The sequence below is a fragment of the Ursus americanus genome, chromosome 29, assembly GCF_024610735.1.
Source record: "Ursus americanus isolate L20-20 chromosome 29, mUrsAme1.1.p, whole genome shotgun sequence".
NCBI classification, from domain to species: domain Eukaryota; kingdom Metazoa; phylum Chordata; class Mammalia; order Carnivora; family Ursidae; genus Ursus; species Ursus americanus.
Genome location: NC_142155.1, coordinates 31,885,139 through 31,912,141, shown reverse-complemented (window position 1 = coordinate 31,912,141; position 27,003 = coordinate 31,885,139). Strand labels below are relative to the sequence as shown.

The 27,003-nt window shown below is 54.9% G+C and overlaps 1 protein-coding gene and 1 long non-coding RNA gene across 2 annotated transcripts; one reads left to right on the top strand and one right to left on the bottom strand.

Moving 5' to 3' along the window:
* Positions 1-8,174: 8,174 nt before the first annotated feature.
* On the bottom strand, positions 8,175-22,073 carry AARS2 (alanyl-tRNA synthetase 2, mitochondrial). Its single transcript, XM_045801556.2, has 22 exons — positions 21,799-22,073; positions 20,796-20,987; positions 20,120-20,265; positions 19,741-19,908; positions 18,845-18,989; positions 16,702-16,847; positions 16,367-16,475; positions 15,980-16,018; positions 15,761-15,872; positions 15,062-15,195; positions 14,494-14,638; positions 14,081-14,253; positions 13,840-13,953; positions 13,610-13,750; positions 12,823-12,960; positions 12,625-12,734; positions 12,363-12,471; positions 11,924-12,046; positions 11,581-11,691; positions 10,954-11,037; positions 10,737-10,847; positions 8,175-10,362 (listed from the first exon to the last, which is right to left on the bottom strand). The coding sequence occupies exons 1-22, from the start codon at positions 22,039-22,041 to the stop codon at positions 10,198-10,200; spliced, it is 2,958 nt and encodes a 985-aa protein (XP_045657512.1). The 5' UTR covers positions 22,042-22,073; the 3' UTR covers positions 8,175-10,197.
* Positions 21,957-24,751, top strand: LOC148107526 (uncharacterized). The gene is made up of 3 exons (XR_015722285.1): positions 21,957-22,094; positions 22,405-22,509; positions 24,467-24,751. It is a non-coding gene; the product is annotated as an uncharacterized LOC148107526 (long non-coding RNA).
* The last annotated feature ends 2,252 nt before the right edge of the window (positions 24,752-27,003 follow it).

Sequence of the window (27,003 nt, the reverse complement as noted above, 5' to 3'; positions counted from 1 at the left end):
GCTGTGGACTGGCAGTCTAGAGGCAGGTAGCCCCTCGGTGATGGCCTTGTGTTGAGAACAGTCTCACACTGGCAGGTCCTTGATGCCTGTGGGAACCTAGAGGGAGAGGAGGGGTGGAGGTCTTAACTTTGGAGGGCGTCTGTGGGCATTTAGCAAGAGAGCAGTTCTTAAGGGTCCATCTCTGGAGTAGAGGTAAGTAATTGATATGTGTTGGACACTTATGTATTTATTTACTTAAAAAGAGATATTTATTTGAGAGAGAGAGGGAGTGTGCAAGCATGAGCGTGGGAGGGGCAGAGGGAGAGAGAATCTCAAGCAGACCCCCCCACTGAGCATGGAGCCTGACGTGGGGCTTGATCCCACAACCCTGAGATCATGACCTGAGCCGAAACCGAGAGTAGGACACTTAACCAATTGTGCGACCAAGTCACCCCTGGACACTTTTTTAAAAAGTTCTTTATGCATATTAACTCATTTAATCCTCACAAAAGCCTTTTTGAGATAGGCACTCATATGTTTCCCATTTTTCTGATATGAACCTGAAACACAAAGAGGTTAATGGACTTGCCCCATGTCACACAGCTTATAAATAACAAGGATGGATTTAAATTCAGTCTATCAAGTTCATAACTTTAAAAAAAAAAGATTTTAAATAATCTCTACACCCAACATGGGGCTCGAACTCACAACCCTGAGATCAAGAGTTGCATGTTCTCCCGACTGAGCCAGCTGGGCACCCCTCAAGTTCGTACTCTTAACCCTACGTTGTACCACCCCTCTGAGGGTGAGGGGTGGGGGTGTGTATCGCCAAAAGACCGAGATATAATAAAGAACCATTTAGTTCAAAACAGCTCCCAGGGTTAAGTATTTTACACAACAGCAGTTGCCTAACCAGGAGGACGGAGTTGAGAACTAGAAGTGCAATCCGTGTCAGAATGCAGTCACATGCACTATTTAAAATGTTCTAGCAGCCACATTAAAAAAATAAAGAGAAATGGGTGACATTAACTTTGTTTAACCCAATATGTCCACAATATTATCATTGAAATATGTAATCAATATAAAAATTAATGAGATATTGTATGTACATTTTCATACTAAGCCTACAAAATGGGACGGCTCAACAGTCGCATGTGGCTAGTGGCTCCTGTTTTGTAGAGTGTAGGCTGAGAGGACGGAAGGGGGAGGGACCAGACCCATGCTCTGTCCAGGGTGCCGGCACCTTCCCTCTTCCCCTCTGAGAGCTCTGGCTCCGCCCCGCCCCACCATCTCCCGATCCAGTCTTCCTAGTTCTCCCAGCCTCCCGACTTTCCAGACGGCAGCGGGAAGGCGTGGGAGGCGAAAAGGCAGCTAAATCTGGGGCTGGAGACAGAAGACATGTATCTGGGGCTGGGGACCCTCCTCCGCGTTTGTCCATTCGTGCCTCCTTTTGGCAGGTGCCTCGGCCCGGAGGCTGCAGGCTGAAATGGGGCCGCTCGGCACGGAGCTCCTCCACCGGGGCAGTTTCCCCTCGGATTTGCTCCCTGACTCGGTGCACTGTGTAGTGGCCGGTGGGAAGGAACAGTTCTGAACCAGCAAAGGTGTCCTTGGCAGATGGAGGGGACCAGATGGTACTCTCCAGTCCACCAGGCATCTCAAGGAGGAAGAGCCTGGCTGTGTGTGTGGGGGGGGAGGTGGGGGCAGAGAGAGAGCCGGGGGTGGGGGGGTGGGGGGGCATGGGGCAGTGTGGGGAAGATCTATGTATTTGTGACACCCTTATGCAAACCAAATGCAAATCCACGAACAGATTGGGTCCAAATTTGTGGAATAAGCAGCTGGTGGGTGTGACTAATAGCCCCTCCGAGGGTGTGGCTGGGAGGGGGTGCTGCTTAGAGGTGCTGCATGACTTTGCATTTCGGGCTTTGCCGGTGACTTGCTGTGTGACCTTGGCCAACTTACTTAACCGGTCTGAGCTTCAGTTTCCTTAGCTGCAGCAGGATAATGAGATCTTCCTTCTGCAGGCAGTTATAGACATTCCTCTTAGATAATGTCTGAACCAAGTACTGTGGGTCAGTGTGTATGGAGGATGGGGGACAGGGGTCTTAGGCTGGGGAGAGAATACCTTGGAGTCCCACCTCCGAGTGCTGACTTGAGATGGCAGCCTTGAGTGAGGCTCTTCCCTATCTCCAGGGGAGAGGCGAAGGGCAAGGTGGCTTTGGTGGTGTCTGGGCCTGGATTAGGTTGGAGGGGCCGGGCAGCCTGGGCACGAGGAGGAAAGAGACAACAGGCCAGCCCTGCTCCTTCCAGCTCTGCATCTGGGCTCTTGGGGCTCCCGCCAAAAGTTCCCTCCAGAGTTCTGCCTGAAAACATTCCAGTATTCCCTTTGGGCCCAGACACGCTGTGCGCCACACCCAAGGGAGCAGGACCAAGCTTGGCGGGGAGAGCCCCAGGTTTCTGGCTGGTATTGCCCTGGAGCCGACTCTCCAGATAGTTCTCACAACGCTGCCCAGCCTCACCATCCAGGTAGGCCCTTCCCTCTCCTTCCTCCTGGGAGGCCACGTGTGAGGAACCCCCCCTGGCGCCAGCTGGGCCGCTCTCTGGAACGGGCTGGCACTGTTTCCACTGGCGCTTCATTGTCTTAGGACCCGACATCTCTTCCCGAGGTCTGGTCTTCGTCTTTCTTGCTGCTGTTTGGAGCCTGCGGCCCCCATTTGGGCATGACATTGCAGGATCCACCCCAGGGCGGGCTCCGGGCTCCTGAGCCACCTCCTCAGGGGGAGTATCAAAAAGATACTCACGGCGGGTATCAGAAAGAGCCCCCATCGTCCTGCAGTGCTTGCGGAAACCTCCATACCACCTGGTCTGACGTCATTTGTAAGGCAAAGCGTGAAACCATTAACTTCATAATAATAAAGCCAGAGCGGACAGTTCTCACTTTCCCGTCACCTATATAACCCAACCCCACCCACCTCCCCTCTGATAACTACCGTTTGTTAATCAACTGGAATTTAAATAAAAACTTACGGGTAGTAAGGAGGGCACGTATTGCATGGTGCACTGGGTGTTATACACAACTAATGAATCATCGAGCCTTACATCGAAAACCGGGGATGTACTGTATGGTGACTAACATAATATAATAAAAAATCATTATTAAATTTAAAAAATAAATAAATAAATAAATAAATAAATACTTACAAAAAAGCCCAAGAGGATAGAAAGCACGGCCCCTCCCTGTGCAGGCGGTGCACCTGACCCCTGCCCTTTATCAGACCCCTGCATCGGTGTCCCATCAGTGATGGGACTGAACACCCTCCAGCCACACCCACGCTAGACTGTCAGCTCCTTGAGGTGCAGGGGCTGTTTCTGACTCCTCTTTCTCCCTAATCCCTGGCCCGTGTCCGGTCGGCTTTACAGGAGTAGCTGGTGTTTGCAACTGCCCCACCCCCTTCCGAGAACAGACTCTGGCCAATAGGAGTGTCCCATATTGCTCAGGGTGATTGGCTCAGGGGTGGCCCCCTGATGCAAGCCAATCAGGGTCCTTCCTGGGATTCGTTGGAGCAGCCTCGGAGGCAGCCACGAGGACAGATGTCCTTGAAGGGTACTGCTCTCCTGCTGCTGGCTGTCTCCCTTCGCATGGAGACCTGTCTGCAGCAGGAGGGAATGAAGCCTGGGGAGACCAGCAGAAATGAGAGGTGGACAGAGAGCACCCCATACCTTCGGTTCCCCAGTCTGACACCCGGGGACCCTGGAACTGCCTGGCTCCTCGGCAATTCCTCTGGTTCTGAGACCTACTTGGCAGCCTTCTGATGGGCCTTTTGCTGAAGCTGAGTTGGGTTTCTGCCCCTTTGTGACCAAAGGGTCCTCACCATTTGGGTAGGCTCACGGTTTGGTGAATGGAATTACAGAAAAAAGATCCTAAACCAGCAGATGATATAGTTTGATGGGGTGGCTAAGAAGGGCCAGAGGCCCCAGGTCTATTCTACACAGGGCCTGGCATCTCACTCGGGGAGCTCTTCCTATCCTCACCACCCTGGGCCTCCAGCCTCCCCTCTCATCTCTCCAGCCGTAGGACGTATCAGCAACGTGACCTACTCTGTGCTGAGTTACAAGCTCCTTCCAGGGCTCTGCTGTCATTTGGGTCTTACAGCCACTCTACGGTGGAGGCAGGGCAGGCTTGTTATCCCCATTCTAGGGATGGAGAAAGGACGGGTCCTCGGACATCTAGGAGGGCTGGGCCCAGGGCCTGAGGGCAGTCACCTTCCCCTCACTGCAGCACACTGCTCTTCCACGGTCACTCCCCACACTTTTCCACCCTCCACCAGGAAAGAACACAAGTCCCTGCTCCCTGGGAAGCTGGGGTCCTATCTTTATGCAAAGAGAACCTGTCAGGGAAGGCCTCCGCAGGCCGAGAGCAACCAGACCTTGGCACCCCGCTATGGAAATTTTAGGCCCCTAACATATATGTATACATCTCCTCTCTTTATCAGTCATCCACACCGTGAATGAATTTCAGATCCAAAAAGCCAAATTAGGAAGGGGACAAGGAGAACACACCACTGAGTGTGGCGGGCCCACGGGAGAATAGGGCCCGTTCCCCATGATAACTCCCCCTGCTTCACGGGGCGGCCTCAGTCCGGCCTAGGCATCCCCAGTCTGCAGCTGATGGTGGCAGCAGGTGGTACTATCTTCCCTGGAGGCTTGAGGGATGGATAGACACCTATTAGCCAGGGGCCCAGGGGCACCCCGACAGCTCCCAAGGGCCCAAGGAGGACAGCCCCAGAATTGGCAGCCACTTTCCTTTTCAGAGCTTTGTCTCCCTAGGGAACCTATGGGGGCAGACAGAGAACCCCAGAGTTTGAAGATTGGAAGCATGTTGAAGACTCTGATTCTTCTCTGGGGCAGCAATCTTTTCTGACATTCCAGAGAGAAGGTCGGGGCCATGGGGAGTGATTGCCTCTTGTGCCACCACCTGGTGTTCCCAAGGGCATAACTTACCCTAGGATGGGGAAAGTGGGGACATGTCCTGGTGACCTTTCATCTCCTGGCACCTGTTTCACGGGCTTTTTGGGCTTCACATGCTGTGTCTCCGGCCTCAACCTAATTTAACATCCCTGTAGAAAGGCCAATCCTCCCCTCAACCGGGTCCCCACTCCGTGTCCTTAGGACCATGGTCCAGCGTCCTGAAATCACATTCAGGCCCTAACTCAAAGGGTTAGGTGTTAAAGTCTGCTCTCTATGTGCCCAAGCAAGGTAATATAAAGGGACAACATGCCCTTGTTCAGCCAGCTTGTCCTCGTTTTCGATGGCTTGCCTCTGCTGGACAAGTGTGCTGGGAACTATATCCTTGCCTTCATACAGCTATGATTTATTGAGTGTTAGGCTCTCAAAGCGTTTGCACACCAGGAGGCAGCTGGCCAAGGACTCAGGAATTATTATTATTATAGTCAATCTCCACTCTGCCCCGGAGCATCCGTGAGACCTTGGGCAAGTCATTTCACCCTACTAAGCCTCCATTTCTCTATCTGTAAAATGGGGATGGAAATGAATAGTACCTACTTCCTAAGGTTATCCAGAAGATTAAAGGAGCTGATGTGTGTGAGACGTTTCATACAGTGCTCGGCCTAGAGCCAGCATTCAAAACATGTGATAGATATTGTGATGAAGATGTTACAGGCTTCACCTACGTACTTTTATTAAATCTTCGAATGTATCACTGAGGACTATTATTGCTATTATGACACTATAATTCCCGTTGCACAAATGAGGAAACAGGCTTAGAAAGCCTAAGTAACTTGCTAGGCATCACATAGCTAGTAAGTGGGAAAGCTAAGGTTTGAGCTGACATCCGTCCACAGCTGTCCCTTACTTCCATGCACAAAATCATAGACAAATAACGAGCTGTTGGGGTTGCTTCCTAAATTGTCCAGACTCGGTTGTTCACAGCGCTTTTCCAGTGGGCCTCCCACTTTCCCCAGCTCCTGAGCTCTCGCCATCTCACAGTAACCCCCTTGATGCTGGCCTAAACAGCTCAGGCTCCCTCAACCCCTAAATCACTGCCCGGCATGGGGCCCTTCCACAGAGCTGGGCCATTGCCTGTATCGTTCAGCCCGAGGCCCTCTGGGGACCCAAGAACATCCTGCAGGGCTGCTGGGCCCTTGATGTCCCTCACAGACCTGGGACTCAGTGCCTGAATCTCTAGCACATTCCCTCCTCTTGGACGCCTCAGACTTCCCTACTCTTCTCCAGTCCCCAATTAAATCTAACCACTGCGGGCAGAGGCTTCTCTCCCTGCCTGAATGGGAAAGTTGAAGAGGCTGGGGAAGCAGGGTCTCCCCTTCCTGCTCATCACATCTTGGCCCTGGTTCTCCCCTGCCTTCCTCTTAACAGAGGAGCCTAAGCAGGTCTGTGCCCCTGGGCACCACCGTTGGGGCCGGCTCCGCTGGGTGGGTTCCACCCTCCTCCCACTTCTCCACTGTGCTTCCTCTCCCTTCTCAGCCAGCTTCTCCTTCACCTTAGGATCCCCAAGGAGAACCCTCCTCCCTGGGCATGTCCTCAGGGGCCCTGGGTTTTTGTCTGACTTCCCCTGATCTCTTTCAGGCCCCTATCAGACCCTACCTCAGGCCATATCACTTCCAGTTCCCATTTTGGAAACTCCCAGTTTGTGAAATCACAAAAGAGGGACAACAAAGTTCTCTGCCAGAGCCAGGGCCCAGCATGCTCGGTGATGGGCCCTAGAGAGACAGCGCATTTATCACACCCCTGGGCCTGGCCCTCCTCCCAACTCCTGACCACTTGGTCTGTTGTCTTAAAAAGGACTCCAGAGTATTCGCTCCCCACCCCTCACTCCTGCCTTGGGCTCAGACTCCCAGCAGGGAAGCTCAGCTCCAAAGGCCAGGGAGTCCCTCCCCCAACCTGTCTGTGTTGCAGAGGCCCTTGCTGCTCCTTGGTAACCAAGGGAAACCTGCCATGCTGGGGGGGGGGGTTCGGAGGGAGGAAGGGAGGTGCCGAAGCTTCTGGACCTGCAGGAAGGACCGCAGCCCACAGGAGCTGGGCATGGGAGTCAGCCTTTCTGAGAAGCCTGCGGCTCCGGGGTTCAGGACAGCTCTCCCCCACTACCTACCCATGCTCCACTTTCCCCTTTGTCCTTCTCACAGTGCCCCCCTCCCACACCCCAGCACCCCTTTACTAGCAGACCCTAAGCCTCTGTGCCAGTATGCAGACAGCGACCGTAGCGGGGAAGAAGGCAAGGGTCCCGCCTCAAATGGGTCGGGGCGGGGGGGCGCCTCCTGCCGGAGCAGACCGGTCCGGAGCCAAGCCAGCCTCAGCCTGGCGGGAGTGGGGGGCAGAGGGAGTTAGGGAGACCCGGGGTTGAGCGTCCTCTCTTCCGGGACTCACCTCACCCACTCTCGGTGCCCGGGCGGTCGCCTTCCTGCAAGCCCCCGCGCGGCCTCGCCGGTCGTTAGGGACGCCCCGCGTCGCCAGGGGGCGGGGCCGAGGGCCGGTGCGCATGTGCGCGAGCACAAGCGCCTGTGCACCGGGTGTCCGCGGTGCGCGGCTGTGTGGGACCACGAGCTTTGTGGTCGGCGGGCGTGCTCTGTGGTTCTGGGGGACATGTTTAGGAATAGATGGGCTTTTCTGGGGGAAGGCGAGAACTGGGAGCCAGGGCAGGGCTCCTGGACCGCAGTGCGGTTCCTTCTTGGTACCTTTTGTGTGGAAACGGGGGGGGGGGGGTGCGGGGGTGCGGGTGACAAGTGGAAAGACAGTCCAGGAAAAGCATCAGCAGTTTCTTCTGGAAGATGAGGAGGTGGAAGGGCACCTGCAGGGGTTCCTGGAACTCCTCTGAGGCCTGCTGTTGACCCCGGGCTTTGCAGGAGAGCTGTGGGTCGCAGCACCATGCAGAGTGGCACCTTCCACCTTTCTCCAGGATGTAAACAAGGCTGGTGTCAGGCACCAGGCAGGAAGGTTCCAGGCCTCAACAGTGCTCCTTCACACAGCCCTAAGGGTTATGTACCCCCCCCCCAGCCCTGATAGGAGGTGGTACTCCTGATGGACAGGAATGACCATCTTAGGGGGATTGGCTAGGAAGAAAAATTGTCCTCTGGGAGGAGAGAGGCGACCAGGATGGAGGGGACTGATGTAGGAAAGACCTTAGGATTCGAAGCCGATGGCCAAGAAAGAATTCTTGAGACGTCTTTGGTGCAAAAAAAGTGATTTTATTAAAGCATGGGGACGGGACCCATGGGCAGAAAGAGCTGCAGTGGGGTCATGAGGAGTGGCCCATTCTAAACTTTCAAGCTGGGAGGGGGTTAGGGATAGCGTAAGTCTCTAAGGAATTTTGGAAGCAAGGTTCCCAGGACCTTGAGGGGGCTAGCTATTGTTGGGAAAAGGTCATTTATTACCACCTAATAAAACCTTACTCATGAGACCCTTCAGATGTATATCGGTGGGCCATGTGCTTGGGGGATGACTGCCAACTCATATCTTGGGGGGGTTTAGAGATAAAGGAAAATTCCAAAGGGATTTTTATATGTTAAAGTAGACTTACAGGATCCTGGGGTGGGGGGAGGCTTTACTTTCAGCTCTCCCAATTACTAATATGTTACCATGGGTAGGTTAACATCCTAGAAGCTCAGATAACTCATCATAAAACAGGGGTGCCACAACTCCTCCCCCCGGCGTCCACGGTAAAGAGCTGGTCTTCCAGTGAGCACCGCTGAGATGTGGCTACTGTGGCAGGTGCCGAGGTCTGGAAGTACAGCTCTGCAAGCCCATAGGGCTGAGCAAGCAGTCCGGCCCGGCAGAATCCCCGGCACTCCCTTGCGAGTCCTTTCACCGTTGCAATTAGAATGAGAAATCATGCCAGAAGCCATGCTCTGTGCTTACAGTTTTAACTACAAGGCCCCAGAACTTGGTCAGCAGGGAGCCTTTGACTTGGAGATGGGTCCCCTGAGGTCCTTTCCCTCCTCTAGCAACAGAGATCTGGGAACAGAGGTGGGGCTCCCGAGTCTGGCTGGGTGCTGAGCACTTTCATTCTGTAGGGAAGGAGGGCTTCCTCCCGCTCTGAGCCACTTCTCAGCTTCAGCCCAGGTTTGGGGCAGGTGCTGCGCAACTTGTCTTAGAGTCAGGTGGCTCTGGCCCCTGTGCTCTCCAGACCCCGTCACCTGCCGCGCTTCCAGCTCACTGTGCCGCCTCACCTCCCCCGCAGGGCCCCTGCATTGGCTGTGCCCTGAGTCTGGGGCACTCCTCCCTCAGATACCCTCGTGGCTCACACCTTCCCCTCAGATGCCACCTCCCGGGGAAACGTCACCCGCCCTCCTGACCCCCGTCCCACTTTCTCTGCAGACCTCATTGCTGCCTTACCTCCGCTTCCTTCTCTTTACTGCTTATTTCCCCACTAGCAGCAAGCCCGGAAGTGCAGCAAGTTTCAGGCCTTTGGTTCTGGCCACATTCTCAGGAACTGACCAGTACCTGTGGCTCATTTTGGCGACAGGGCCTTTCTGAAAATGCGACGTCACTGTTAATGAAGCAAGAGGCACCACAGAGGATCCGTCCTGCTGTCATGGCTTTCAGAGGGCAGGCGTGGGTCCCGGTGGCCAGGGAGACCCTTGTGAGTGCCCAGAACGGGCTGGCATGGAAACCCCGTTGAGCACCAAGGGCGAGGAGGATGGTTCTGATGTGGATGCTGGGTGGGGAAAGCTGCTCTTGTTTTTAAGCGAAAGAGCTTTTAGAGCTTCCTTGCCTCAGTGAAAATACTTTTTTCTCTTTTTAAAGATGTCATTTATTTGACACAGAGAGAGAGCACAAGCAGGGGGAGAGGCAGGAGCAGGCTCCTTGCTGAGCGGGGAGCCCGATGCAGGGCTCAATCCCAGGACCCTAGGATCATGACCTGAGCCGAAGGCAGATGCTTAACCGACTGAGCCACCCAGGCACCCCCTGGTGAAATACTTCTTAGTGAGCCAAGACAGTCCGTGGCTCCATGTTCATCCAGTGTGGGGGGGTAATGCCTCTGGGTCCACTTCTGCCCCTTCTACAGCCCCATCTCCTTGTGTCCGCACGGGGCCTGGCCCAAGGTGGCCCTCCTAGGCTTAGCTGCTTGGCCTCCAGCCTTCAGTCCCTTGCTTCAGCCTCCAGGGAGGTTCTGCTGGCTCCTCCAGGGCTCCTGGCACGGGCCGTCTGCTGTCTGTTTAGTCTAGGCGAGTCCCTGGGCGAGCTGGGTCAGAGCTGGTCGAGGGCATAGGCTCGTGCTATACTGAGGGCAGCTCCCAGGTCAGCAGTGGTTCCGGTACCCTGGGCCACCACTCGAGAGCCCCAGGCCTTGCCCCCCATGGGGCTGCATACCGCCAGTGCCCAGGCCTCCGCTGTGAAGGCTGGCGTGGCACTCTGGGGACAGAAACAGAAGGGGCAGTGATGCAGGGCAGCCCTGGCCACCACCACCCACTCCACCCACCCTCGAGAGCGGCATCACGGTGATGAGCTGGGCACACGGCAGGGGAATCAGTAAGGAGACAGGAGAGCACCGGGCTGGGAACGTGGGTGCAGGTTAATGAATGTCCGCTACTTGTCTGCAAGGGATGTGTGGCCTGGAGTGGCGGGTGGTAATTAGGGGAGCTCGCGGCGCCTTCTCTGGTCGGGGGGTGTGGTTAGGGCGAAGAGATGGCCCTAACCCTGTCCCTGGGGTCTGATCAGAGGCGTGGAACCAGACGGCTGGACCGGGATGGGCGGGGGGGGGGGGTCTGCTCTCCTCTGCGGCTCACCTGGGCCACCTGACAGGCACACAGCACATGCCCCAGCGGCTGGGGGCTGAGGAGCAGCACAGAGGTGCCCGGCGCCCGCTCACACAGCTGCCGCACCACCTTCACCAGCACCTGCGAAGGGGGGCAGACGGTGGCCGCGCCACTCTCGGGATTCCCAGCTGCCTCCCGCTCAGGCCTCTCCCCCTCCCTGGGGCCACCCCCCAGCCCCCGCGCTTACTGAGAGGGACTCGGCGGCAACCGTGTCCACGATCAGGGGCCCCTGTGAGTGCCGCTGCAGCAGCTCCTGGGTTTTCTGTGCAGCCTGGGGGTGGGCGGGGGCAGGAAGGATGGCAGGGCATCAGGCGGGAAGGCAATCGGCCCCCACCTCCATACTGAGCCCGGGTCCGGAAATCCTGCCCCCAGCAAAGGTCTGTGGCTCTGAGCAGAGGCGCCAAGGGTTCTGCCTCGAATGACCTGTGTCCTTCCTCTCCCCCCCAACCTCTTCCCTTTCGCCACAGCTCAGGCCCCCACAAATAGGCCGCCGAAGGTGAAGGACTAAGGCTGGAGCCCAGATGGATGAAAGGGGGCGGGAGGAAGGCAAATCTGCAGTCAAGGAGCAATGAGGGCTGAGTGGCCTCATCAAGTCTGTCGGCTTCCTGGAGGGAGAGTCTGAGCCAGACTGGGGAGTTGAAGGAGAGGCACAGTGTGGCAGAGAGGGAAGTGGGGGGATGGCCTGGTGATGGTGCCCAGCTGGCGGGAGAGGGAGGAGCCATCCCCCCCGCCTTGTCAGGCCTGGAGGCTTCTCAGTGTGCCCACTCCAGCGTCTCTGACCCTGGCCCAGTGTGTCAGCTGCGCGTCGTCTTACCTGCCCCAGCTCCAGCTTCCGGATGGCCGTGTTGGCGCGCCGCTGCAGAGCCTTCAGGGTGGCCTGCAGTTCCCGCCGCTGCCACTGGGGCATCACGGCCGTGTCCACGGCCTAGGGCCAGAAGCCTATCAGCTGGGCCCTTCCTGGGCCACAGACTCTGAGGCCCTGGGGGAGGACATCGCACCCACCACACCCCACCCTGCAGACAAGCGACACACATGCAGGCCAGCTGGAGTCCAACAGGAAGGCTGCGGAGTGCGGGGAAGGGTTTGGGGGAGGCGCGGAGAAGGGAAGAGGGCCGGGAGAGGGTGCGGAACAGCTCCATGGTAGCGGTGACCCTCACATCAGTAAGCCGTCCCACGTCCTTGGAGAGTCTCTGAGCTGCCGCCACGTCCTGGCTGCCCCGACTCAGCCGCTCTGTGGCCGCTTCGACCTCCTGGGCCAGGCTCTGGCCCACCTCTCGGGCCTGCGGGGTTGGAACAGGATGCTCAGGGCCGCTCGGCTTACTCCCCCCCCCCCCGCCTCTCCTCCCCCGGGATAGGGGCTCCCAACCCACTGCTAGTCAGGGCCAAGTTAGAAATATTCAACCACCTGGACGAGTCGAGGCCCCAGGTAATCACAACAGCGGCCAGCAGCTGGCACGGCCCTGTCAGCACACGTGTCCGAACACTGGTTCTGCTGCCGGGCATGCCCCAGGCTGAGCGTGTCAGCGGTGTGTGTCCCCTTCCCCCCCAACCCCGCTCCACATCCAGCAGCCTCCCGGACCCTGCTGGCACGCCCACCTGCTGGGCCTGCTCCCCAGTGACAGCCAGCAGGCGGGTGGTACCCTTGGTGAGCTGGCGCTCCCCAACGATGACCAGGTCCCCGACAGCGCCTGTGCGCAGCAGGTGCCTGCGGGCAGAGGAAGTCAGTGGGGACGGTGGGACAGGAAAGAGCAGCCTGAACTCCGAACCGGGGGCTGGTGGCTCCAAAGACCAAGGAAGGGTGAGGGTCCAGGGCCCCGGGTCAGGGCAGGCCGGCAGGCAGGCAGGCAGGCAGACTCACGTCCCACAGCACAGCTCCACAGAGGTCCGCAGTGCAGCCTGGGAGGCCGGGTCCAGCGCACGGGCCACAGGCACCCCCACTGACACCACCCGCACAGGGTCTGGGTACACCTGAGGGTGTAAGGGGACAAGTCTGTCAACCAGCCTGTGGGGGGGGGGGGCGGGTGATCTTCACCAAGTGGGGGACTCCCCAGCTCACCTCGTCCAGAGAGCGCAGGCCAGGGACACGGGCGGTGCGTGCCAGGGCCACGTCCTCCATGTACACTGGCTCGTCCTGCCCCACGGCATCTTGCACAGTGCCCTCCACCTCCCGGAGCTGCTCTGGGGTCAGTGGAGCCTGGCGGGGTGGGGGGAAAAATGGACAGACTGGCAGAAAGTCAGTTCCGCGCCTGTAACTGAGGCGGTAAGAAGCTGTCAATGCTGACGGACTATCCTCGGGTTCTGAACAGTGGCTAGCACGCAGCGGTGCTCTCTCAACCTTTGTGGGGCACACGGTTCGTCTCCTTAGAAAGCTACCTGCGAGTGGGGCCTGCTGGCAACTGCAGGCCTTTCAGCAGGCACTAAAGCTACGGAAGAAACGGACATGCTCTTCTGTACCGAGGGAGCTCAGAACAAGGGGCAGCCCAACGGAAGAGAAACCCGGGATGGGGGGGGAGGCGGGAGCAAGGACAAGAGCCTGATGTGCAAGGAGGGAGGGGAGACAGGGCGGCAGGGAAAGGAGGACAGCTCGGTTAGAGCAAGAAGGTCTTGGGTGACAGCAGGAACAAGGCAGCTGGGTGGCTGGAGGTGCGAGGAGGGCTCTGGACACTGTCTGGCCAGCCCCTCCCTGGTGTGCGAGGAGCGTGAAGGCAAGACGCCCCCCACGGCCTTACAGGGACTGAGCAACAGGAGGCCCGGGTCCTCGGACTGGCCAAACACCCCCCAACGCCAGACCACCTCTCTGGAAGCCTGCCACCTCACTTGAAGCCCTTCCCTGCCCCACTCACCTGGGTGGCCACGTCAAAGCGCAGGCGCTCGGGACTGAGGTGGGAACCTCGCTGCTCCGTGTGAGGGCCCAGGGTCTGCCGCAGCGCCCAGCTGAGCAGGTGGGTGGCCGTGTGCTTCTCCATGCAGCCTAGACGCCAGGCCTGAAACACTTTGGTCACCCAGGATCCTGGGGCGTGGGGAGAGTCCAGAGGCTGCAGGATATCCCGAGTATCAGGGGTGGTGTCCTTACCTCATCCACGTGTAGCTGTACCTGGTCCCCCACCTTCAGACCCTCAGGGGCCACAGCCTCATGTAGGATGAAGCCTCCACAGACCTGGGCCTGGGCCACTGGGAACAGCACATCCTGGGGAAGGGCAGGGGGCCAAGGCACTGGAGTGACGGCTTGTAGCTTTTCCCTCCCCTTGGCTCCCTTCCCAGCTCAGGCCAGCCATCGGCAGAAATTAACTTGTGTGTGTGTATGGGGGGCTCACCTCCTGGCCCACCCGCACCAGGTAGCCTCGGTCTGAAGCCTGACCCCCCTGTTCAGCATAGAAGTTGGTTTTGTCCAAGAGGAGGCCACAGCGCTGGCCTTTCCCCACGGAGGCCACGGCTGTCCCGTCCTCTGTATACAGCTGGAGCACCTGGGCCTCACAGGTGCTGAACTCTGCCAGGGAGAAGAATGGTCATCAGTGCTAGGCAGGGGTGTGGGATGTGGGATGTGGGTCTGTGCCTTACTTGAAGCCAACAGACACGTGGCTGGGGAGGAGGGGACGCTTTCAGGTGCCACAGCGACCCCTGGGGACTGCCCCAGGGAATGCATAGGGCCGGCAGCAACCACTGCAGACATCCCTCCCAATCCCCGCCAGGTACAGCTGCAGCCAGCAGCCTCAGTCCAGCCTCTCACCATAACCCCCGCTGGGTCGCAGGGAGTAGTTGTACTTGGGACTGTCGTCAGTGGGGGGTACCCCTTGGCGCTGCAGCTCCCCCAGTGCATGGACATTCAGCTGCAGTCCCTGCTTCTGAACAGGCTCGGACTGCTGTGACCTGTGCTGCGGGATGGGCGTATGCGTTTGGAAGGGGCACGTGGCCAGTGCAATGGGACCTGAGCCTCCCCAGAGCCTGTCCTGGCCACACAGCTGTGTGGACCCTGCAGGACCCTGTGGAATAAGCCATCAGGGTTTGGCTGGCGGTTAGAGACCATGGGCTTGCCGGTGAACCGCCCATCATGCAGGGTCTTGGGATCAGGCGTCCCTCACCCACGACTGCCCTTGGAGGCTCCCTCTCTAGGAGGCTGTGCTGGCCTCTGCCCTTCTGCTCCTGGTTAGCCCACTGTTCTCTACAGGCTGTGCGTGGGGCCGGAGGTGAGGGGACAGACCCTACCTCAGCCTCCTGAGAGTCTGCCTTGAGGGAAGTCAAGGCTGGGGAAAGGGCTGTTCCCACAGAACCCTGGGCGGGGGTGCCCCAGCCTGTACCTGGGCCTCCTCCTGAGCCAGCCGCGCCAGCCCAGCCGAGTCCAGCTGCACCCCTTTCTCCTCCAGCATCAACTCCAACAGGTCCAGGGGGAGCCCCAGGTTCCCAGCCAGTGATAAGGACCAGGCCACTTCGGCTTTGAGGAAGGAAGACAAAGGGTGTTCAGGGGGTAGGGACAGGATAGACCGCAGGGGAAGGAATGAGGGAGAAGGAAGGGCCAGGGCTTTTGTAAGCACATAGAAGCCACCAGGAGCCAAGCACAAGTGTCCCTTGTGTTCAGGGGGGAGGGGCAGGATAGACCGCAGGGGAAGGAATGAGGGAGAAGGAAGGGCCAGGGCTTTTGTAAGCACATAGAAGCCACCAGGAGCCAAGCACAAGTGTCCCTTGTGTTCAGGGGGTAGGGGCAGGATAGACCGCAGGGGAAGGAATGAGGGAGAAGGAAGGGCCAGGGCCTTTGTAAGCACATAGAAGCCACCAGGAGCCAAGCACAAGTGTCCCTTCCCTGGAAAGGAGGGACTGGAGGCAGGGCCAGCTGGGCAGTGGGGAGAAGCAGGTCTGGGTGTTGGAGACAGTGCAGGGAGAGGGACATGGGGGGAGGAGGGTGTGGATGCTGGGCCCAGGCCTGGCCCAGGGCTCCCTCCTCTGCCTGCCCTGGCTCACGTAAGTGAGGCCCTCACACCTTGGCTAGGCACCTCACTCACCAGGGAACAATTCAGAAGGCCCCAGGCGCCTCAGGGTCCGATCGATGATCCGCCGCCCCCGCTGCAGGGAGGCCAGGAAGGCTGCCTCGTCCTCTGATACCAGGTGGGCTATCTGAACCAGGGCAGGGCCGGGCAGGACTGGAGCTAGGCCTCCTCAGAAGGAGAGCCGCTCTCCACCCCTGTCTCGTCGGCCCCTCCCTCCCCATCCGAAGCCAGTACCTGGGCTGAGTTCTTCTGTAGTTCTGGATACACGTCCCCCTGAGGGAGGGAGAGGGCTGAGAAGCGTGAAAGGCAACCTGCCCACTCTGCGCCTCCCTACCCTGGGCCTCCCCGAGGACACCCGCCTTGGGAGCTCGGCTCAGGCCGATGGATGGGGAGCGGACCCAAACAGGGAATACGGTGGAAGGGGGTCTCCAAACTCAAAGGCTCAGCCGCCCGGCCAAGGAAGCCTCCCGAGGGCTCCCCGCTTCTTGTATGCAATCCCAGCTTCCTCAGCCCCACAGGACCTGGGCTAGACATTTAGGGTGGGGAGCCTAGGCTGGGGGCACTGCCTGGGCTCAGCTGCCAGCACCCAGGGAGGCCCAGAAGAGTACGCTCTGCCCTCACCAGTGTCTCCACCACTACAGGCACCAGGCTGCCTAGGAAGCCAGGCGGTGCCCGTAACACCTCCGTAGAGAACCGCACAGCTCGACGCAGGATCCGACGAAGAACCAGCCTAGAGGGGTTCAGAGGCCAGCTATGAACCCCCAGCCACCCTTGGTCAGCAGTATGGAGAGTGGGGAGGACAAGGTCCAGAGTGTGTGCTCTCATCCCAGAGCCCTCGCCCTTCCCCCACTCCTCCTGTGATCTTAACCCAACCCACCTCTCCATCCCCTTTCTTCCTCTCCCCTGCAACCCCCCAGCAGCGCCTGCCTCTCTCTGTGTAGCCCTTCCAGACTCACGGGGCGCCCGACATTCCAGGGTAGACGCCATCAGCGATGCAGACACTGAGCGTGCGGATGTGATCGGCCACCACGCGGTACGCCATGTCTGTGCGCCCCTCGTCTGCTGCCCCTACCCGGCCCAAGTAAGGGGGTGCCCCGCAACCCTGGCAAGTGGGAGACAAGGAGACACGGCTGCTGGTCCTGCCGGATGTGGTCCAGGTGGGGTGCTCTTCACCGGCCCTAGAGCATCTGCCCTCACCCCTAAAGCCGACCACATCTGGAACGTCCTGGCTGGAGAAGCTTTGAACATGAAAGGAGGCCAGTCCCTGGCCTCCCGGGGCCACATTCAGCACTAGATGATGGCGGCTGTGACCCCGTCCTGAATTTCTGCTACCAGAACGGGGTGGGTGCTTGAATGACGCGTTGTCTGAGATCCGAAACACCCTGCTCTGGGAGGTACTACTGGCCTCGCTTTAAAGGGGAAACGGGGGCACAGTGGAGCTAGCTGAGTGCCACAGGCCACGCGACGCATCGGAGCAGATCAGAGACCTGAAGCTGGCCGTCGGACTCCAGGCGCTCTCCGCTGCCCACAGCGGCTCCTCCAGCCTTCGTGGCGGGCAGGCAAAGCAGATGCCTGGTTCTTCCAGCTCCGCACCTGGAGCTCCAAACCTGTCTCCTCCCCAAGCTCCCCCCTCTCCATGAACAGTCCTGCCACTCACCACACTGCGCAAGGCAAAAACTAGGGAGCAGGCCTTCACTTTTATTTCCCCTCCCCATCCCATCCATCACTGGGGCCTTTTGCTCCTATGTCTGGGAGATCTTTCAAATCAATTACTCTTCTCCACTTCCAGTCTCCAGCCTAAGCCCTGCCCTAGTCTCCTCCTTGGACTATGACGTAGCCTCCCGGTTGGCTTCTTGGCCTTCTCAGGTCTCCCTCCAGCCCATCCTCCACACAGCAACAAGAATGGCTTTGAAAAATGTCAGTCAGATCACGCTCCTCCCCGCCTCGGAACACCTGTCACCACACTTAGAATAAAAGCCCCACTTTGGACTTCAAGGCCCCACAAGGTTTGACTTCTGCTTTCCTTTGTATGTTAGACTGTTTGCAAAAATGGCCACAATCTTTTCCTCTTCTGTGTGCATGCGACGTTACAATGTGACCACAGCTGCGGATAAGAGATTCTTCCCATCCAGGGACAGAACTATTTCTCCACCCCTTGAATCTGGGCTAGCCTTGTCACCTGCTCTGGCCCACAGAAAGAGGTGGACGTGACAATGCTCTGAGCCTAGGCCTCAAGAAGCCTCGCGTGCTTCTGTTCTCCTTCTTAGAACCTTGCTGAGCTGTGATGTGAACAAGCCCCAGCTAGCCTGCTGCTTGACACAGCCTGGTCACCCCCAGTGCCCCAAACAGCCAGCCAGCCGATCCTCAAGTAGAACTGCCTAGCAGCTGACTACAGATGTATAAACTCAAGAGCCTGGCCAACGTTGCCAGCCCACAGACTCATACGCGGAGTAACTACGAAGTGTTAGGTGGTTTGTTACACAGCAAAATCTCAGAGACACATTCTCCAGCTACATCCCACGTGATTCTTCTTTAGCTAGCGGGCCACCCTTGCCTTCTTTTCCTGCCTCAGGGCCTTGGTACCTGCTATCCCCTCTACCTGGAAGAAGCTTCCTGTGGCTGGCTCCTCCTCTTTTAGGTTCCAGCTCAGAGATCATCTGCTTGCTGAGCCTTCCCCAAACACTTGGTTAAAGATTCCTCTGTACCACGGCCCCCGCCCAGGTACTATGACCCATGTTTACTGCCTGGTCACAAAATGCAATCTTGTTCAAATCTACCATCTTGTTCTTAAATACATTAAATATATTACTATTTATCTTTTAGGTTACAATGTAATCTCCACGATCTCTTTTCTGTTTACGGCTGTTCTCCTGTACCAAGCACAAAGGACTTCACCCAAAGTAGGAACTTAACACACATTTTTTTGAGTCAATGAAGGAAGGAAGGAGTTAGGAGCAATATCAGGTAATAAACATGAACCCCAGCCTCATGTTTGACCCTGGTGTCCTTGGTTGGTCACTCTTTCCACATGCGGGAATATGCGGAGTTCTCAACAAAAACGGAAAGCAGTAGCTTCTGGAAGGGAAGAGGCAGGCTCACCTGGTGTATGGCCTTGAGCAGCGGGGAAAAGAGGTCAGTGTCGTACGTGGAGCGTGTGCCTTGCAGCACAGCCACGAGCCTTTCCAGGCCCATTCCTGTGTCCACGTGCCGCTGGGGCAGGGGCTGCAAGCTTCCATCTGCCTCTCTGGCCAGGGAAGGTGTGCAAGGTGAGGCCCCACACAGGATTACAGGGGGGAGGCAGATGCCCAAGTGCAGTGGAGGGATGAGGCAGGGGCTGACAGGGGGAGGAACCAGAAGGCAGTACCCACCCCTCCCCACCAAAGGCACACAGAGATGGCCTTGGTTCCTGTCAGTACTTTCTCATAAAGGGTGAGCTCCACCCTCACCCCTGCTTGGGCCCTTGCCTGGACCCACACATCCCCCTTCTGGGACAGAATTCTTTGCCCTGAGAAAGAGACAGGTCAAGGCTGGAAGAAAATCTTAGAGATCATGAAGTTCAGCTTCACCATGTGATAAAAGAGCAGACGCCTGAGAGCAGCAGTGACTAGTTTAAACCATTATAAGCACAGTCGGTTGGGCATCTGACTTGGTTTCGGCTGGCGTCATGATCTCGGGGTTGTGGGATCAGGTCCCGTACTGGGTTCCACACTGAGCATGGAGCCTGTTTGGGATTCTCTCTCTCTCTCTCTTTCTGCACCGCCTCCCCCCCCAACTCCTGTGTGCTCTTGCACTCTAAAAAAATAAATGAATACAAACAGGTATGATCACAGACTAGAGTTAAAATCAATTATCTGGAAAGTATTTAGAAATGTGCCTGGTCCACAGTAAGCACCATTTAAGTGTTTGTTTTTTATAAGAAATGGATCAAAGTCTCCTGACTGCTATTTTTTCCACTTTCGGCCAGGGATTTTCCTCCTTCTTCAGCACCCTATTACCTGTTGTGTTGAATGAAGACCAGATTCCAAAGCTCCACCAGCTGAGGGGCTCCCACCCTACCAGCGAGGTCATAATGGATCTCAGTACAGGGTCCACAAGGGCCAGTGTCCCCCATCTCCCAGAAGTTCTCTTCTGGTCCAAAGGAAAGCACATGGCTGTCACGTACCCTGAGAAGAAAGCCAGGTGAGTGGTAGGGAGACAAACCTGGAAGCCAGAACCCCCTCTGCCATGACAGCCTCTCCATCAAGCTCAGCAAGAGGACAAACAGGGCTGACCCCAGACTCCTAGGATACGCTGTGATTCTGGGGACTGATGCTGGTACTATTTGCCAGTCCTCTTGCCCTCCAAAAGTGGAATAATGGGCAGAGGCAGACTTACCCTAAGTTGAGCCAGATGTCCCTGCTCTCCAGGTCTGGGTCCAACCCTGCCTTGGGGTCGCCACCAAAGTAGGAGACCCAGAGCCTGTCCTCAGGGATCCCATAGACCTGAGTCAGCAGTTCCCAGGCCATGCTGCAAGCCTCCTCCTGCAGGGGAAACCCACATGGGGTGGGAGGAGGAAAATGGGTAAGAGGGCCCAACTGAAGTGCCAATCAAGCCACGTGAGTTTCAGCCCTCAGCCCTCAACCAAAATTCCACTGCCCACCTTGTTTCCAGAACAAGCCATGACCCTTTCTGCTTGACTTTTTTTTCCTGCCGAGGAAGCTCCTCCCCTTCTTCTAAATCCTTTCTTTCAAGTCCCATCCTCTCCATCCTTTCCACCCTAACGTGGGCTGATTTCTAACTCCTGCATTTTAGTATTTCTGCCTGACCATTTATTCATACAATTACTGATTAGCCATTAGGCAAGAAGCACAGTCCTGGCCCTCAAGCAGCTTACAATCCAGTTAGGGAAGTGAAATACGTTCGTACCATACATGTTCACCTAGCACTTCGCCTCTGTGTCCAGTATGAGTCCTGTCTAAGCAGACACTAAGAATGGAGGCAGGACTAATCTTGAGCCCTTCTTGGTTGACCACTGACCCTTTCGTAACTCCAGGGCTTCCTGGAGACTCACCTTAAAATATTCACCCCCAAAAGCCCAATTGCCGAGCATCTCGAAGAAGGTATGATGGGAAAGGTCTCGGCCCACATCCTCCAGGTCGCTGTGGCGTCCTCCAGCCCTCACACATTTCTGGCTGTTGGCCACACGTCGGAAGGCTGCCATCTCGCTTCGTGGATTCACAGTGCCCAGGAAAATTGGCTTGAACTGGAAACACATGAAGGTTCCAGTTCTCATTCCTTCAACAGAAGGAGGAGGAAGGGAGTGGGGTGTTCAGACTGAAGGCTGACTGTGCCCCTGAGAGTACAGTGTGGGCTTGGCCAATGGTGCAATCTGGGAACCTGGAGGCGCCCGTCTCTGATGTTTACGTAGCTGACAAGGGGTAAATAAATCATGAAACAGAGACCCTCTGCTAGTACACTAGACAAGGTAAAATAAAGAGGAATGTGTTGGTGGCTGGAAACAGGGCACTGAATGGCTTCATCCTCCATTTCAGCTTCTTCAAACCACACCCAAAAACCTCAGGGTATAAAACCGAGACCACAGGGCATGTCTCACAAAGTCAGCATTTAACAGCTTCTAGGGTTAACCTACTCCCCCCTCCTCGCCCATTTTACAGATGAAGACAAATCTAGAGGGTAAGTGGTGCTCAAAGTCAAAAGCTTAAGAGAACACAGTCTAGCACATAGTAAGCGCTCAATAAACATTTATTTAATGAATTAGTTATCTTTATTTAAAGCATGAATAAATGAAGCCAGGCTTCCCCCACCAGTCTGCACCCACAAAACTCCACACCCTCCACTCTTGGACCTAAAACTCAATCCAAACCCGGAAGTTCCCCAGTGGAACCCTCCCCAAGCCCAAACTTGTGCCCCCAAGCACTTAGCCCAACCACGAACTGCCCTTGCCCCAGAAGCCATGAGCTCCGCCCCTCACTTCTTTCGCCCAATCCCGCGGCGCCTTTCTCCCTGCAAAAAACCACAAACTCCGCCCCCGATTAGGGTGGCTCAGCCCCCACCTGGTTCATGCCCGCATTGACGAAAAGCAAGCTGGGGTCGCCGCGGGGCCGCACGGAAGCGGACGGCACTAGCCGGTGGCCATGGCGGTCCCGAAAGAAGTTCAGGAAGGCGTCCCGCACGGCCCTGGCCTGGGCTGCAGGAGGCTCGGATGAGAGCGGCCGACGGCTGGGGCCCTTCCACAGGGGCGACCTTCGAATGGCCCGCCTCAGTCGCCCGGCGGCAGCTGCCATCGATACCGCCATCTTAACTCGGGGCAGTGACTTCACGGGGTCAAAGGGCACCACGGGGATAGATGGTAACGTGAAAAGGAAACCGAGCGCTTTATACAGCGGCCCCTGGCGGTAGGAGGACTCTAGGCAGTCTCTACCGCCGGGTAGAGTGATTCAGAAGGGGACTTCAGCAGGAGTAGGCGTAGCTAGCACAGCTGCCCGGCACGTAGTAGGCCCTTACTTCATTCGTCATTAAACAAATATTCATTTAGAGCCTACTAGTGCCAGGCATTGTTTTAGGCCCTTAAGGTATATTAGTCACAACATTAACAAAAATCCTTGCTCTCCAGAAATTTGTATTGTAGTAGTAATTGTTCTATTTATTAATTTTGCAAGGTTACAACTGGAGTTGTGGTGAACAGGCATGGATTCAACTTCATGTGTGTGCGCATGTGTGTTTGCGTTTTCAGGCTGAGGGAAGAAGGCAGAGTGCCAAGAGAGGTAATATCAACATTGATTCAAGAAGCATTCAATAAATACATATCCAGGGGCATCTGGGTGGCTCAGTTGGTTAAGCATCTGCCTTGCACTCAGGTCGTGATCCCGGGGTCCTGCCATCGAGTCCCATGTAGGGCTCCCTGCTCAGTGGGGAATCTGCTTCTCCCTCCCCCCTGCTCCTCTCTCTCTCTCACCCTGTCTCTTATATAAATAAAATCTTTTAAAGAAATATATATCGATTATCAACTATGTGCCAGGCACTGTTCTAGACACTTGCCAATGCCCTTTGCCCTTGGCATTGGAAATGACTGTTTTGTTCTTAGGGACCGAAGCAGGCCCTCTGGAGCAGGAGCCTAGTGGAGACCGAAGCCAAACAGCATCTGCTCCATTATTAACTGCTTAATAACATTTGGTCTTTTAATTTGCCAGGGGACGAGAGAGAATCAATGAAGCTGTTGACCAACAGCTGCAAAGGCTTCTCTCCCTCTCTCAGCTTCCCGATGCCCTAGGGTTTTGTGGGCTCTGCATTAGGGTAAGAGAGATACCTGTTCCGCCTCCCACTTCTGTCTTTTTCTCCACGGTAACAGCTGTGACCGTGGTGCTGACACAGATCCTTGTGGGTACAGCCAGGGTCCTCAGGGGCTTCTCACGATAACCTCTGATCTTGGTTTGAGAAATTAAGCAGGTTAAGAAGAGACATTGCGGAGGTTAAAGCCCAACAGGGGCAGCAGAGCTGAAATCAGTGTGTTTACCTACAAGGCCTCAGCCATCCATGTGGGCTCTTTTGCTCATTCTTTATGAGTTATGTTATTTAGGGGCTTTTGAAACATGGTTTCCTCGGGAAATGTGTAGTCTTTTTTGGACTTGAGTTTCTATAGCAATAGTGGATTGTCAGCTTTGTATTCTGACAGAGCACATAGCATATATCCCATGCTCCTCTGTTTCCTCCCTTGCCCACGTAGATTAAAAGAGTTGTTTTGAAAGTGTGTTTTGCCTGTTTTGGTTTTTCCAATGTTTTTGGAACAGGAACCTAGACCAGATGGGGATTTCTGTGAGATTGATGATCTTGAGACAAGACTGTGAAATTCTTCCCCAAACTGAGATGGGAGTGTTTTGCTAGAGAAATCTAGCTGGGGCCTCTAACCAGCACTGATGTCAACTTTCTTTCTTTTTCAGATTTTTTCCAGAAACTTTTTGTATTATAGTAGGAGATCGGTGTTTTTAAAGATTTTGTTTATTTATTTATTTTAGAGAGAGAGTGCGAACAAGGCAGGGGGAGGAGCAGAGGGAGAGTGGGAGGGAGGGGGAAAGAATCTCAAGCTGACTCGGTGCTGAGCGCAGAGCCTGACTCGGAGCTTGATCTCATGACCCTGGGATCACCACCCGAACCAAAACCAGGAGTCAGACACTTAACCAACAGCCACCTAGGCGTCCCTGGAACTCTGTGTTTTTAGACTAACATGGATCTGGTGTGGAGCCATGGATTTTTTTTTTTTCCGAAACAGCTTTATTAAAATATAATTCACATACCCTCCAGTTCACTCATTTAACAGGTACAATTCAGTGACTTTCGGTACCTTCCCAGAGTCCTTATCTGTTACCATAATCACTTTCCCCCCAGAAGAAACCTCACACCCTTTAGCTGTTAACCACCTGCCCAGCCCTCTCAGCCCCAGGCAACTACTAGTCTACTCTCTGTGTCTGTAGCTTTGCCTGTTCTGAACATTTCGTATAAACGGAATCACACAATACATGGTCCTTTGTAACTGGCTCAGTTAGCATAATGGTTCGTCCATGTAATAGCATGTATTGTGGATTTTTAGAAATGCGTTTTTTGAGTTGTTCTCTGTTTGAGGAAGCGTTTTTCCTCCATCTTATTATTTTGTCCCTGCCATTAAAAAAAAGATCATTTTCTTTAATTGTGGTATTCTCTGGTAAGTCAGTCTCTTTTTTTCCCCAGGGAAGCCAAGTGGCTCTTTTAGGATTGCCGTGTATCTGTTCTGATTTGCCACTGTCTTCGGGTGAGGAAGTGAAGCTTAAGGTCTGCAGTTTCTCAGGACAGGTATGTGTGGAGAGAACTCACCAGACTGGGAAGTTACTGACCTGGGAACTTCTCTCAGCAGCACTTATTGTCTCTGTCTTAGTATTTATAAGAATTTCATTTTGGGGGGTTCCTAGGTGGCTCAGTCAGCTAAGTGTCTGCCTTTAGCTCAGGTCATGATCTTGGGGTCCTAGGGTGGAGCCCCACATTGGGCTCCCTGCTCAGCGGGGAGCCTGCTTCTCCCTCTCCTTCTGCCCTTCCCCCTGCTTGTGCTCTCTCTCTCTCTCAAATAAGTAAATAAAAATCTTAAAAAGCATTTCATTTTGAGGTTTAAAACGCAAATTGAGTGTGTTTCCTGGGAGCTGTTCAGCTGGGTTTGGCCGCTGCCTTCCCTGGTCTGGGATTGCTCCTGTGTTGTTTGACTTACTTCTCTTGGCAGGTGCAAGGCACCCATTCTTTGCGCCTTCTGTTTTCACCTTATTCATGAGAAGCAATGCCCTTACTCTGGGAATGGAAATGGTCCTTCCTGATTTCCCCATTGGCTTTGAGAGCAGGAACCTGAGGTCAGTGATGCATTCTGTCCTGGACTGATGGTCAGAGGAGACACAAGGGAATTTTTACCCTTACTGAGCATAGGGAACTCAGCTTTGGGAACTTCCTCATCATAAAAGCTGTCTTTTAGTGTCGAGGTTAAAAGTTCAACCTGTAAGAGGTATTCCTAGTTTTTTTAATTAATTAATTGATTGATTGATTGATTGATTTACAGCTTTGCCTTCTCTGGATTGTGAAAGCAACATTTGTCAAACTTCAGTATGCATAGGGATTTCCTGGGATCTTGCTAAAAATGCAAACACTGATTCAGTAGGTCTGGGTAAGCTCGAAATTCTGTAGATCTAGTAGGCTCCTAGGTGATGCTGCTGTTGTTCCTAGCCTACTAGACCATATCTCGAGTGATGAGACTGTGGTAGACGACTCATGGTCAGAGTCGGGACACAAAGTTTTCCTTGGGGCGGGGTCCCCTTTTTTCCCTGAACGAGTGGGTGGAGCCAGGAATTCCTCGTGCGCATGCGTGCTCGCTCTCACGGGCTCCAGCTCGAGTCCACGCGAGGGTGGTGTCTGCGTCCTCCTGTTGCTAAGAGACGCGGAGGTTGAGGGGAGCGGCGGCGGGGGATGGGAGTGGAGCGGCGCCCGCGGGCTGCGCGGCTCCACGGATGGGGGCCTCCTGGGATCGGGAATTCAGCGATTAGTGGACTCTCAGCGTCGCCATGCCCGCGTTTGTCCTTAGGCATTTTTAAAAAATGATAACATTTTAAATGGTTATATATAGGTACCTACCTATCCTCGAGTTGCTTCTTGGCCAGGAAAATCTAAAACATTTTCTCTCTGGCCCTCTGGGGAAAAAATGGCCAACGCCTGTGTTAAGAGGTGGTTTTTCTTTCATATATATATAAATATGAAATATATATGAAATATATATATATATTTTCTAAATCACATAATAAAACACAGATGTAGAAAAGCCAACCAAACCAAATGTTTAGCATAATTATTAGAAGGCAAACATCTTTGTATCCACCATCCAGATCGCAAAATAGAACTTTGCAGCAACCCCTGGACTCTTCCCCTACCCAAACACCTTCCTCTTTCCAAAGGTGACCACTACCGTGATTTTCATAGTAATCACGGTTTGGGGTGTCTTTATAGTTTTATCACCCCTTAGATGTATCACATCCTTAGATGTATTTTAAAAAGCATACTCGAAATGCATTTTCGGTCTTTTTATCTGTGGATTCCCTCTTAATCTCCTTTTTCTTATAGAGTGTAGAATTTTTCAGTCTGTCTTTGCTGACGGCATATTCAATTATCAACTCATTGAACGTGTTCCTCTGCCCTCTCTTATTTCAATCAGATTAGTACGTGGGGATCCAGAATGGTAATCAGACACAGGTCTGGACCCCTTTGGTGAGACTCTATGTGGATACCCTTCCCCAGAGGGCACACTGACGTCTGGTTACCGATCTATGATCTTCACAGCGACATATACAGGATGTCTGTATCTGTTAATTCACTGAACGGTGCAACATGGTGATATTCACATCTTATCATCTCTTTTTCATTTATTAGTTGGACTCTTTCTATTTTTTTTTAATATTTTATTTATTTATTCGACAGAGATAGAGACAGCCAGCGAGAGAGGGAACACAGCAGGGGAGTGGGAGAGGAAGAAGCAGGCTCATAGCAGAAGAGCCTGATGTGGGGCTCGATCCCAGAACGCCGGGATCACGCCCTGAGCCGAAGGCAGACGCTTAACCGCTGTGCCACCCAGGCGCCCCTAGTTGGACTCTTTCTAAAAAGAGATGCTTCTTCTAATCTTATTTTTTTTCACCAGTGGTACAGTTAATGCAGAAAAGACAGGATAGATGGTTGACTTTTCCCCATTGAGTTATCAGTGTTTA